This window comes from Ixodes scapularis, unplaced genomic scaffold (genome assembly GCF_016920785.2).
Source record: "Ixodes scapularis isolate PalLabHiFi unplaced genomic scaffold, ASM1692078v2 PGA_scaffold12__126_contigs__length_90152505, whole genome shotgun sequence".
Taxonomy (NCBI): domain Eukaryota; kingdom Metazoa; phylum Arthropoda; class Arachnida; order Ixodida; family Ixodidae; genus Ixodes; species Ixodes scapularis.
Window position 1 is genome coordinate 1,096,248 of NW_024609838.1, and position 14,188 is coordinate 1,110,435.

At 47.8% G+C, this 14,188-nt stretch overlaps 1 protein-coding gene across 1 annotated transcript in view; it reads left to right on the forward strand.

Annotated features, from left to right (window-relative positions):
* Window positions 1–1,639: 1,639 nt before the first annotated feature.
* The window catches only part of LOC8040777 (adhesion G protein-coupled receptor L1), a 75,804-nt gene continuing 63,255 nt past the window's right edge, over window positions 1,640–14,188 (forward strand). The window contains exon 1 of the mRNA XM_040205825.2: window positions 1,640–1,947. Within this exon, the coding sequence (XP_040061759.2) occupies window positions 1,640–1,947 (308 nt within the window). The remainder of the gene's footprint in view (window positions 1,948–14,188) is intronic.

Sequence of the window (14,188 nt, forward strand, 5' to 3'; positions counted from 1 at the left end):
TTTTTTTTTCGCCTTCTGGATTCTGTAATCCAGATCCCACTTACCTACCCGTGCACCCAAAATCCTAAATAACAACCTTAAAAAACAACAACGAAGAAAGAACGGTGTTAAGAAAGGAAAGGCTCGTCGGCATAATAATAAAATCAAAACGAGAACGAATTTGTAAACCTCATTTTCTGCGATTTTCCGGTGCAACATCCGGGGTACTTAGAAAAAAAAAAAAAATAAAAGCACCGGCGCCATTACCCTTCGCGAAATGCCGCCCCTTTTTGAACGTTCCGCTGCGCCGTACGAAAATGCCCAATTAGGATACAGGGGGGGGGGGGGGGGGGGGGACGTTCTCGACACCCAGCGGAGCAGGACGGAGCTTCGCTTTGCGCCAGGAACAATGACAAACGAGACGAGGAAACATACAAAAACAAAACAAACCGTCAGACAACAACAACAACAACAACAACAAGCGCATAAGCAGATGGTAAGAGCACCGAGATTCTTCTTCTATTGTCTCGGAGTGCGCCAGGCGTGCCCACAGATAGACGCTGTAATGCGCTGCTGCGTCCCCCCCGTAAAACTGGCCACCGAAGGCGACACACGGTGCGTTTTTGGCGTCTTCTCTTTGCGCTCGTGATACGGTGGGATGCCGTGATCGCCTCCCCGTGCGTGGGGACGGACGCGCTCGCACGCGCTCGGGCGCATGCGTTAACTCGACGCTACGTCACCTCGAGTGGCCGCGGTGCTTATCGACGTCCGCGAAAACTGCTTTGGATTTGCCTCCCCGCACTTGAAAAGAAAGTCTGTCTGTTCGCTTTCCCGCAGAGCACTTACGTAGGTAGCTAACCGCGACGGACGATAGAGGGATGCCCGCTGAATGACGAAGATGAGCGCACGATGATATCTTCAAAATGCGATGTGCGCAAGGACTTTAAGGGTGCATGTGCCAGGGGAAAACCATTCTTTTTTTATTGTCTACATGAAGTGAAAAAAAAAGAAGAAAAAACAAAGTTCGCAGTTAATAGCGCTAGATCTTCATCTCTATACATCTGGTAATCGTTTTGATATAGCTTGTTTTCTATGTTCTGGATGCAATGCACGTGCACAAAATACACGTTATTGCTCAGACGTGGGGCGTGGTAACGAACTTAAGAGCCTAGCAATATAAACGAGGTCGTTACTTTTAAACCTATGATTGCAATGTTTGCGAGACCAGCTTCGTTTTGAACTAATTGAAGATGGTAAAATCCCCAATTTCGACGGGCTAACCTAAGTTTCTTATATTCTTCATAAATAAATTAAAAAAAGACATTCTAACCAAATTTTAGTGCACGCTCTGAGGCGTTGATATCCGGGAAAGTTGGGGTTGTTTACGCGTCAGTATTTTCGTGCGTGCTCGAAATCAAATGGTGACATTGTCATAAGCGACAATGTTTCTCAGACCGCGTGGAGCTGTCGACCCTGCAAATGCAGCAAAACCTTCGGCCTAGCTACGCGTAGATCGGAGGTGTTTCCAGCGCTGTCCGATAGGTGGCGTCAGTGATATGTAGCCTGTTTTCTCGTCGTAGGTGGTTCAAAGCGGTCGCGACGCACTCGGTCATACTCAGAAAAAAAAAAAATGTTTTGAACTCTATGAATCGCTCGTGGAATGCAGAAATATCCAGCGTTTGTGTTCGAGTGTTTTTGTGGAAATTCAACGGTGACCCGTCCTTTTCTCTTTATCGCAGCAGGTGGCGCTGGCGGCGGTGCTGGCGGCGCGGGCGGCGGCTCGGTGTACAAGACGGCGTACGCGTGCGAAGGCAGTCAGCTGAGCTTCGCCTGCCCGGAAGGTCAGCTGATCTCGCTCATCCGGGCAAACTACGGCCGCTTTTCCATCTCCATCTGCAACGAGCACGGCACGCTGGACTGGAGCGTGGACTGCAAGTCCAACCGGTCCTACAACGTCATCCGGGAAAGGTATACGGCGCCTTTTCCACTCCTTGCTAGTCGCAATATTAATAAAAGAACAATAATGACAGGATAAAAACGCCATCAAAATTTAATGTGCTTTCTCACTCTTTGCTTAGAGAGGAAGAAGTAGCACAGTATCATAATAGAGCAAACAAAGGAGATAGTGGTAGAAGCGCGTTAGAATTTCGATATACTTTCTCGCTTCTGCGCCGAGAGGCACGCGGAGGCGAGGAAGCGAAGCAATAAAATAGCATATAATCAAGATGGCGGTCGCGACTTTTGGGATGACGTCATTTATTGGAGTAGAAGCGCCGAATTTTCTCCACTGACACCTAGTGCGTCTGCCGGCTAACGTAACGGGTGCCTTTGCGTCGTCACCGAAACGATGCCGTAAGGCCTCCGTTTTACAAGTGGCGAACTGGTAGCGTGCACGGAGGAGTATCGGAGGGCCGCCCGTGCCAAATATTTTGCCACGAAGGTGACGTAGAGATGACTGCTTTCGCTCCGTTGAGTGGAATATAGCGCGTCTTACTAGACATCTAGTGACGTCATCGTAAGTCGCGCCGCTAGCCGTCACGTCACCAATATGGTGGTGTGTCTTCGGTACGTCCGCGATTATCGCGACGTCGTCTGTATACGAGGAATAAAGATATACAAACATTTTGACATCTGTGAAACGGGCTTACCTGCGTAGAAACGGCGACGTGATTGCGCAGGATAGCATTACGCAAGCAGGGACGGCAACTAACCTCCGACTAGGGAGTCGTTTTCTACTACAAGACTGTAGGGGGTATTGACTGGACGCCATATTTGAGGGCGATGTTTACAGCCCTCAAAACGAGTTCACATCAACAGCCCGCTAAGGCCGGCAACCTTGATGGTGCGCAATGCACGTTTGCAGAAGAATTGCTGAAGCTGGCCGCCCCCCACGCGCGTTCAACAGCCGACCACGCAGCTATGGCCGCCAGTGAGTAGTCCCTATAGGGAGTAATCACTGGCGGCCATAGCTGTGGGCGCGAATGCTGAGCGCGTGCTGATGGCGAGCTTCCACAGTTCTTTCGCAACGTGCATCCCGCACCATCAAGAGTGCCGGTCTTAGCAGCCTTTTAATGTGGGCTCGTTCCGAGCATGCGCTCTAAACAACACCCACAAATATGGCGTCTAGTGAATACTCCCTATAGATGTATTCTTGTTGCTATTCAATCGAGATTATTTCGTCTCGGTATGTTGGGAATAAAGTCACGTGGTAAAAAAAGAGTGGCGCCGGACTCCGGCCTGCTTGGCAACCAGTATATAACGTAAATAACATGTATACTTTAGAAGTCAAGTAAAGGAAGCGCGATCGTGCTGCGAGATTCGATTAGCCGGCCGATTCACCGGCATTAGCAAAAAGAGCGTCGCTATAAGACGCTCAATTAGCTCTAAAAATGAGAGTGCGCGCCTTTAATTAAAGCGACAGACACCGACAATTTAAGAAAGCTGCAAGGGGACCTTGCGAACCCCTAGCAGCTTGTCGCAGCCACCCCCTGCGATTCTTAAGTCGCTAGTGACTTTATTCAGGAATGCTAAAACCATTCTCCTTTGTCACGGTGTAAGAAAGGCTCTCTTTGTCCAGACGACTCACCATGCTGGTCCTTACCTAATTGTTTTTTTTTGTCACGTGACTACTTTCCCAACACCCCCCACGTGGTAAACCACACCAAAAAGATCACCTTTGTCTATCCGTCTGTCTACCGCGAAAATAAGAATGAAAAGTTATAAAGCTCAGCTGTCTATCTTCACCCATCCACCACCACGCATTTAAACAACGGCCACGAAGGGGAAACGCGCGAGGGGGGTTTATTGCATTCTGGGGCGGCGGTTATTTATAAGTCCCGCTCTACGCGCGCTCCTTCCCTTTCTACCTCGTTTCCCCCGCCGCCATTCGGCACCCATCCAGCCATAACAACGTTCGCGATTCGCGCTCTCTCGTTGTGTTATTCGCCTATATAATACTCCGGCATGGATGGAGGGACGCGCGGCTGTAAATCACGGCCGCACGGGATCGTAAACGAGATCTCGCGAGACGCGGGCGGGCTCGCGCGTCTGTGGTTGCGAGTTGCAACACCGAGATGTCTTTTGACTGATTTATTTTCTTTTTGAGGGAACGCCAGATATGGGAAAGACGACGCCGCGTGTTTGTTACATGGGTTTCGGTGGCCTGGAACGCGGTTTCGGCTGGTGTTTGGCCTTTTTGCCGCTTGGGGCGCGTCGAAGATGCTCCACTAACGATGACGTCGTGCGGAGGCCTTTTCTTCTAGGCGGTATGCGGAGCGCTAGTTCGTCTGCTTCTTGCAGTGATGTCAGAACGCCAAGCTCTTATTGGCTGATTGAGAATAAATAGTGCGTAGACCTCAAGGCATCTGGCATTGAGGTCTAGCACCCACTGTACTTTCAGTCAAAGCCAATCAGAACGCGGCGTTCTTCTGACGTCACCGGCGACCTGCAGCGCGTAAGAGGCGTCTGCCACGTCCAGCACCGCTGCTGGTGACACCCGCCAGGGTCGCTGCGGGCGACAGCGTGACGTTTCGATGACGTCGTTAAGCGGACTTTTTAGGACGCGGTAAACTCGCCTGGGCGGAGTTGTGTTCAAGGTGTTATAGTTGCAAACTGCGCCACCAAAATCTTTCCTTTTTTTTTTGAGGGGGTTGGGGGGGGGGGGGGGAGGGGGGGGGGGGCGGGGAGAGCGATGTGAAGCACAACGCCGTGTAATATCGGCGATCGGTTGCGCAACGTGTTGCGTTCAGGCGTGTGTGGGCGCGAGGCATATGAGTTGACGTCATTACAGTCCGCGACACATTATTGAGTTAAGTACCCGGATCAAGGAGGTTGTTGCCTCCTTATATACGTCGTAAACTTATGACCGAGGAATAAACGTCACTGATAGATAACAGTTAACGAGTCGCGAATCGTCTTAAATTTTGTTGTTTTTTGTTGCGTGCTTATATACAGAGTGAAGTTAGTGAGCTACGAGATGAGGTATTTTGTATGTCAGCGGCACGTGGGCAAGTTGACCGGCGCAAAGTGACTTTAACCTCAAGTATTTAAAGTGAGCCAGGCGACAGTGGCTACAGGGAGGATCACCGCCCGGTACAAGAGCCATCGATATCAAAACCGATGGGACGGACATTTTGAGACGTGACGCCCAACTCCACAGCTCGACCTTTCGCTTCGTGTACTGTTCCAGCACTGATCTTGATTTTTCGTCATCAGGGGCACAGTGCTGCCAAGTGCTCGTGCAGACAAATCATATATTACGAAACTGCGCCCTCATAATCGACCCTTCCGATGGCATCGAGAGACACTCTTGAGCTGATGCGTGTACACCAACGGGCTATTTACAAAACAATCTGGTTTGGCCACGCGAGGTGTGGGCACCGCGTGCGCAGAAATCACATTCGCGCTGCGATGATATATGCCCGCGCATTCGCAGTGCCTACAGAAGCGCCAACCGGGTTGCTTCGATGTCAGAGAGCCTGGTCGATGTAAATGTTCTCATCCGACAAAAATTCGCAGTCCAGAGTTACGTCCAACAAACACAGGATAGCGGCTTTCGTCCTTCATCTCTCCATGTCGTCTGGCAACCACTCAGTTCCCTGTCGTTCCCGTAGCAGCTATAGCACGCTATCTTTGGGAAGACGCAGAGTGCTCTCGTCTTTATCTTTGATGCTGTCCGGCCGTCCTGTTTATGTCGGCCCCGGAGAGAAGTTCCCGCTGTGTGAAAGCCGCATGTCGGCAAGTCGACCAGAACGGGGCACTTGGTCGGACCGAAGCCCCCTCCCATGGTTTTGGGTCTCGGACCGCCGACAGGAGAGATAGGTCCCAGCTTTGGGCTTCGGCAGATGGGCTATATTATCTTGAGAGGTTCGTATTTGTCCTTTTTTTCGTCGTTTGGTTCGGGATGTTTCTAGGGCCTGCTGAAGGCTTCTTTAAGAGGGACCCCATCCACGCGCTATCTGCAAGGGTGGTCCGCGTCCAAACAAATGTTGCGGGGGTCTCGGTCACGTGTAGGGAGGAATCCGTGGGACGTTTGGACGCTGGATGTCTGGTCTTCTTGTTCTACTTGTGGTATCGGAAGAAGATTGAGATGAGGGTGGTAGAAGAGCGGATAGGTTAGAAGCGGCACATGGCCCCCAAAACTTGTCTTTCTGCTAAAAAAAAAAAAAAAACGAAAGAAAAGAGGAAGAGAGAGAGAGAGAAAGCGCCCCAGGCTGTCGTTCAGGGCACCCGTTCCATTCTCCGTCACGTCGTATCATGAAGAGGCGAGGAACTAATGTAAACATTGATGCTAGGGGGAGAGACACAACGCGCGATAAGAAAATTATACGAAAGAAAAAAAAACTAAAGGAATTTTTCAAACATTTTTCTTTCTTTTTGCTCAGTCCACATTATTTGTTTTTTAGACGCCAACTTTTGTTTTTAGGTCAGTAAATGCGAAGAAAAAATGAATGTATAACCCGGAAAGATGTAGGGCTCACTATAAGGCAAGTCGATTCCTACCTGGTTAGGGGTTAGGGAAACCGAGGATGGTTAAAAAGGACATTACGAATTTCTGCATATGTTCGTGCATAGTTAGAAAGGTGACCTTAACGAAAGCAAAATCATTTCTTGTGTCGCCAGCATCATCATGCTGAAGAATAAAATTAAAATAAAACTACTTAACAACAGCATAAAAAAAAGAAACAGGGTGGAGTGTAGAAATTTCGGTAATGCTATGCTATAGGGAGTATTCACTGGCGGCCATATCCGTGTGGGCTGCTGCTGAGCGCGTGCTGACGGCGAGCTTCCGCAGTCCTTTTGGAGCGTGCATTTAGCACCATCAAGGTTGCCAGTCTTAGCAGGCTATTAATGTGAGCTCCTTCTGAGCATGCGCTCTAAGCATCGCCCTCAATTATGGCGTCCAGTGAATACCTCCTATAAGGAGTATTCACTGGGCGCCATCTTTGTGGGTGCTGTTTAGAACGCATGCTCAGAACGAGCCCACATTAACAGGCTGCTAAGACCGGCAATCTTGAGGGTGCGGAATACACATTACAAAATAACTGTGGAAGCTCGCCATCGGCACGCGCTCAGCAATCGCACACACAGCTATGGCCGCCAGTGGATACTTCCTATAGCTCGGACAAACATCGAACAGGATACATTGTTGCGCGAGTGCGCCACGTTCGCTCCTTAAATAGCCCATAAAAAGAAGAAAGAAAAGCACCATCAAAACTCGAACCATTTGAAAGGCGCTTAATCATCGATGCTTTACCACGACATATACTTCCGGGGGCTACCGCTCTAGCATTTCCCAATGCCGAGGCTTCCAATTGAAGGGCACACAAAACGACCCGATGACGCGATTAAAAACAGACGCGAAACCTCTACGGCCAGACTCTCTCGGAGCCAAGCTGGCAGCAGCAGCAGTGAAGGGCCCTAAACACCTACAAACTGTCCGATGCGCACGGATAGCATGTATACCGGGGGATCATTTTTCTCAAGGGAGGGCCTATTGACAGATAGTATCGTGGCGCAAACAGGCCGCCCGTTGCCTCTGCAAGCAAGAGCGGGTGGCCGATATGGTCTTTTGGCAAAACCGGCACGTCGGCAGTTGTGTATCTGCGATCTTGACGAACGACCCCGCCCATAGTCAATGGGGCTTGTTAAGCCGGCCGAGCTTCTTTTCGCGCTCTTTAGTTTCGTTTGTCTCTAACTCGCACTCATCGGTAAACGTTGAGAGGGTCGAGGATGTTTGACTGTGCTCTGCGGAACAGTCGCAACTTGCGTCGAGGGAAAAAAAACAACAAAAAAAAAACCTTTAGCAATTGCGATGTTCACATGGTGCCTGGGACGTTTGATTACCGATTCCGTGCGAGGTTAATCGGCCTTATTTAATTCGGGAACTGTTTTGAAATTTAGGCTGCAATAAGTTCGTATGTATTAGATCGTTAAAGTGCGACGGTAGGAACGAAATTTTCAAATGCGAATTCTCCTCTCTAAAAAGGGAACAGAAAAATCGGAGGAAAAAAAAAAAGTTGAAATGAGACAATTTTATGTCGTATTCTCTATATGAAAATTACGCTTATAAATGGTGTACGCGTTCTTCCAGCATGTGACTGAAATGAAGTATCGACAACTAAATTCTTACATTACATTATTAGCGTTCTTAAAAAAAGAGTGTCGTTGTTTAGTAACCGTGGCGCTCAAACTGCTCGGAATGTTTGAGCATGTTTCTTGAACATTTCCACATAAAACAATTCTAGCATTCTTTTTACATATATTATTGCCGGAAAGAACGCGTACCGTAGGTGATCTAGGCTGCCTGTCACGTCTACATGTACTGTCGCATAACTTAGCACAATAAGATATCCAATAAATCACAAAATACCTCGATCAGTACAATGGGAATCAACTTATCGCGTAAAATCCATTTGAACGCGAACGGTTGCCACAACGCACGCATTACCCAAGCACTTGTTACATCGCCCGGATGCAATGCAAACTTGAAAAAGGCCAGACGGAGGTACTCAACCGAACCTCGCGCAACTTCATTTGTTAGGCCCCGTCCTCGGGGAGCTAGGAGTGTTGCAGTGTGCTTTCCGCAGTGTTCCCCCTTCTACTGTTCTACTGGTCTGTGGCACAATGTAAGCCGAGATGGCGGAAAGAGAAGGATGAGTGGAAGGAGAACAGGATTGCAGAGGGCCTCGAAAATTGCCCTCGTTGAAGTGAAGAGGCTCGGCTAATTTGGCGAAGCAGTCGGGTTGGCCTCCTCTTCTGATGAGCTCGCGTGCATCAGCTCTTTTCGAGGTAGCGGGACGGGACGACGCTGCCGAAGGCTGTTAAGTGCGGTCGTCGTTGCGGGGGAGGGAGAGGAGGTGACTCTGCCGAAGGCTGGAAAAGAAGTGCGGGAAAGGGAAGGGAGTTTGTGGCCGAGGGAGAGGAGGCAGGCAGCAGGGCGCGTGTTTCATCAACCCGGCCGCTCGCGTCCGACCATTAGCCATGCAAAGGAGGTTTCGCGCCCCAAACAGTAGGTTTCGACTTTTTGACTTTGCCAAAAACTTGGGGGAATCTTTTGTGATTGAGCCTGTCTTGTTTTATCGTAGTTCGTCTCCTTTTCGTTCTTGTTTACTTGCCCTCCCTAAGATAGGGAAATCAGTTTCTTCTCGTTTTTGTCGCTGATGGTTGCAAGTTTTCCGCAACTTGTGGGTTACAAAGAAAGACGTCTTTGAGGGAACGAAAAATAGGCTCCCAGTCTCTCTTCTTACTTTTCTCTCTCTCTCTCTCTCTAGGTCTTCGCTGCTTTTTGTTTTGTTGTAAATTATTTCCGCCAATCAGGCTGGTTGCAGCGATTTATTTTGATTCTTGTTCTGACCGTCCTCCTTAATGAAGTACGTGCTCGTCTTCCAGTTTTTCTGCCAGGAGTTTCATCTTGTTCGTGTTGCGTATTTTTTGTACTTTTAACGAGCTACATTAGTCGAGAACTTGATCACGCGTGGATAAAAGGGGCATGCGTGCGGTTTAACGAATTTCCAGCTGCAAACCACATATGGCGTTTGTCAAGTTCCGCTGTTCATAGGATACTTTTTTTTCTTCTTCTTAGTCCGTTAGTAAGTGTGCCTTTTGGTGACGTCATCGCCGCGAATGGCTTTAGGTCATTAAGATTGACCACACTTTAATTGTGAAATTAGTCGGCTACAACGGATCCGCGGACGGATTGATTTGATCACGTGACGACACATCCGCGGTTTGTCCGTCTCCCAAGCGGATGCACTGCTGTTACGTCCAGATCAAGACAGAACACTGTCATGCCTTCATGTACTCCGTGTCCGCGCACAACACTTCTGTACACCACAGTTACAAAAAAAAAAAAAAAAGATCTTGTTAAGCCAAAAATTAGTTTAACTTGCAAAAAACAAAATGGCGGCGTGTTAGATTAGTTTTCACAGAAGCTTCTTGAGACGGACCCAGATGACTACCGGAACCTGCGTCGCGTCAGCCGGGCAAAGTTCCTGCAGCTCCTTTCACGCGTGGAAGCAAGAATCGCGCGACAAAACGAACCAGCGAACGCACAAAACACAATAATGCGTCATCTTAGTTTTAATCGTCAAGAAAAACAACAAAACAAATGAAACGTTGTACTGTGGCCAAACTGAACGCTTTTCAAGCCAGTCACACGCCAAAAGGCCGCGAGGGAAAAGGCGCTGGGTCACTTTACTCCGCGCGCCCGTGGACGCGTCACGGATCTCACAAATTGCTTACGTCACGTGACGGTCACGTGGTACGCGGACGAAAATCGCGACTGGGTTCGTCGTGCGTGTCGGTCATTAGGAACAAAGGAATTGAACAAAACTCGTAAATGTGTGTTTTGTTCAGTTCAACTCTTTCTTGGGAGGTTCATCGGCTCTTTTCTTTAATTTCAATCACGTTTTACACATCTCATTATGTCACCAGGGTCAGGTCTTAGGCGTCGCGGTCCACGAGTCATATTTCGTTGTTTTGTTTTGGGGTCACTGACCCGGCTCCTTGTGGTAACTAGTGCCCGTGACCCCCACTAGGCGGCGCTTGCAAGCACCCAGTGTGAGGCGAGCCGTGTTCAGTTTTACGTCCATCCGCCTTAACTACGCAATTTCCATTCCTTCGAGAAGGCGATAAGAGCGTCTACTATTCATGGCTGGTAAAAAGAGAGAAAAAGAAATACAAGAAGAGCCCAATCTGCGAATGGACGCGTCCTATAAACAAAACTTAAACGAAAAGCCAATTAGTGGCATCCGTGGCGCGCTGCGGCGTCAAGAACGGGCATTTTAGCGGCGATGCGTGAAATAGTTAGAATTAAAGTGAGCAGCAAAGAAAGATGTTTCAAACTAGTTTTCGGACTGGCCCCTAGATAAGACTTTGAGGTGACTGAACTCGACTGTACAAGCTCGCAGCTCCGATGGTTGACCGGAGTTCGCCGTCTGTTCTTTTTGTGTTTTGTTCGCTCGCTCGAAGGGCATCGCCGAAAAAATTCGTAAATAAACTTCCACAATCAGCGCCAAAAAAGAAAGGTGAAAGAAGACGAATCCGTCGACTGCTCACTAATCTTGGAAAAGTCTCGTCGAGTTTATCGGATCTTCTCTCCCTAAAGCGTCGAAGACACGTCGCTTTTTTTTCTCTTCTCGTTATTGTTTCCTTTTTTTCACGTGGGAGGCGTCACTCCTTAAGTTTCGGTTAATGCGCCGAAGATAACGTCAGTCCCCGGCTACATCGCGCTTAACGATTTAATTAAGCTTTTATTTTTTTCCGAATCTCGCGTACTTTTTTTTTCTTTTTTTTATCAAACGCATTCTTCCTGATTTTTTTTTTTTTAACTTTTGTGCGTTTACGTATTTAGGGGTCGTGCCGGGGATGTTGTGTAGGTCCTCTAAAGCGGCGGGGTCCCACCGCTAACACGTTCACACGTAAGACAGCCTCCAGACGATGTCTCGAGGCGCGCTTCCTCCTCACATGACGTCATGTCGGTCGCATGGAAACTGCCTGCAGGCATGTTCTAAGCATGTGCGAGGCAAACATGCTCCGAACATGACTGAGGGTGTGCCGGCAGGCACAATTCTGTCACGACATGTGCAGCGAAGATCGTACGTGTCTTTTGTCCGATCTATGAGCAGTGTGATCTGCGATTTCACTGCAGGCTAAATAAGACCATACTAAGGAACCATTGTAAGGAAAGGGGGGGGGGGGGGGGGGGGCAACGACACGTTGTTTAAGGTGTTTTTAGTTGGCGCAATGTACGTATTTGTCATAATCGAATTTCGTGAGTTTGGGTTTTTTATGAAGAAAAAAAATTGAAGCCAAGGAAATCTTGTTTTCCCTTTGCACGGGGAGAAAAACAGAATGAAACCGCCTGGTCGACGCAAAAACCCACAGACGGCACTATACCATATATAACAAAACCTTAATAAATCTCTTCTTCTTTTTTTTTTTTTTTTCTGAGGGGAGGGGGAACCTCAAAGCGGATGCAGCAGAGATCCGAGCATGGTCTGATATCATGTGTGAGTCAGTCTGCACCATCCAGTCGCCGATTTTCTTTTTTTGGTTCTGTTTCATTTTCCCTGAAACCTACACTCACGAAATTTGAGTATGATGAATGCACTACCCAAATATACCTTCGTGAAGTTACATGGGCACTCCATACATTGGCTTATTTAGGGCGTGCCCCCCCCCCCCCCCCCCCACACACACACACACACACAAACTTTTTTTTTCTCTCGTCTATAGACCTTTTTTTCGGATGACAACATACCAGCGCTTAGGTAACGTATACCGTCGTCCAGGTGCATTTTTGGATTGCCCCCTGGTCTCTCGTGGAGGCATCGTGATGGCCTGTCATTAGCCAGCTCGATTCAACCGGCCCAGTTCCGGCCAACTTATTGTATCCCACCATAGCCAAGTCTAGCCAAGTTCCCCATGTACGCACAGCGTTGCCTACCCGGATAGCTCTGCTGCCAGAACCAACCGGTATTTCGAGCTTTAAGCCGCGAGACGGCGTCGTCGGCGCAGCAATTTTCAAGATGGCGGTGCCCTCAAAGAAAGGGTCCATATAGGATACGCCATATTGGTTCATCGGTCTACGATCAGCTTTCGTTTCGAGATCTCGCATTGGCATGTGGTGGTGCGCGAGGTTACGGTGAGTTAGTTAATATCATTAATTGACCGTGAACTTAGTTCAGCACAGGTGAAGAAGGGATCGAGGTGGGTGATTTCGGATTACTAACCTTCACAGGGCACACAATCACACACACACTAGTATCTATAGGACAAACGCACAACATACACACCGCGCTGAACTCACATCTCTATTTTGTATTTATACTTTTTCTTCCACGTCTGTTAAACCAATACACACAAATTAAGCACACACACAAACACACACAAAATAACTCCAACTTTGATTGAATTCTGTATGTTAGCCTTCATGTTAATGCTCCTGCGTCGAAGCTCGAATTTTTGCTTTTTAAAATAACCTTACGGGACGGCAGCGAAACACGTTTGAATACGCGCAACTTCGGTTGGACGTTTTGGAACTATATATATCTCATTCCAACGTGAGTGTCCCCGCAGTTGAACCAATTTATCTTGCCTGATTGAGTGGTGGGGAATTTTGAAGTCATAAATAACAAACGAAATTGGATAGAATTATATTTCTCACACGCACGCGCGCACACACACGCGCGGAACGCACTTGACACTCTCCAATTTAAATTTTATTATCGATCTTTGTTTTTTGTTCTTTTTTTTTTTGGCAGCTTAGGTTCCAATTTGGAGTGTCGGCGATTCCTGCGATCTCGATTTAATTCATTCGCCTCGACTATTTTTTTTCTTCTTTTTTACCCCGGCAGTGATAAAATTAGAATTGCTCTTGTTTGGATGTGTGTTTATTTTATTTAAATGTTACGCTCATTTTTCGATAATTTCAGTTTTTTTTGTTATTTTTATGTTAATGGGGTAAAAAAAAGGGGAAGGGGTCTAGTTGACTTTATCCTAGAACGGAATTGGAACTTTTAAGTTCAGATCTTTCTTATCAACAAACTCGTCGGGGTGTACTCGTTATCTTCTTCGTTCGCTGTGGACTCCTATACTTTAAGATGCCTATCGGCTGGATTCGTCGTTTTTTTTCTTTATTAGCCGTTTTATGTACTCTTCGATCGCGAAAGCTTTTGAAGTTTATCTTTAGAGTGACGCTCGAATGGTCGATGGGCACTGACCTTGACGTAACACTCTTCTCGAGCGGCGTGAAAGCCCGTAAAAACACCCTTTCCAATGGAGTACAAGGCCGTAAAAAACATCCTTTTAGAGTGAAAGCCCGTAAAAACACCCTTTCGATAGCGTCTTTTTTTGCAGAAGAAAGAAGACAGACTGTTGTTGCTCACAGTGCTCGCATGAGCTTGGATGTAGTTCTTGACGCGGTTTAATTGGCCTGTAAGAGTTTCGGTCTGCTTTAGCTACTGAAGACAGACCTTGTGTTCATAATTTAGCCTGGTGGTTTGAGCGCCGTTTGGTGCATTGAACTCGACTTTTGTGACCCACCAACACAAAAAACGCTAGTGGATGGATGGTATAACGGGTGAAATGTTAAAAAAAAGGTGATCTTTTGGTTTGGTTCATTCCCGGTGCTTAGCCCTAGGAAACCTAAGTAGGTAACGAATGAACAAAAGTATGTATTTAATCTTCCTGTGCTGCTCAACAAAAA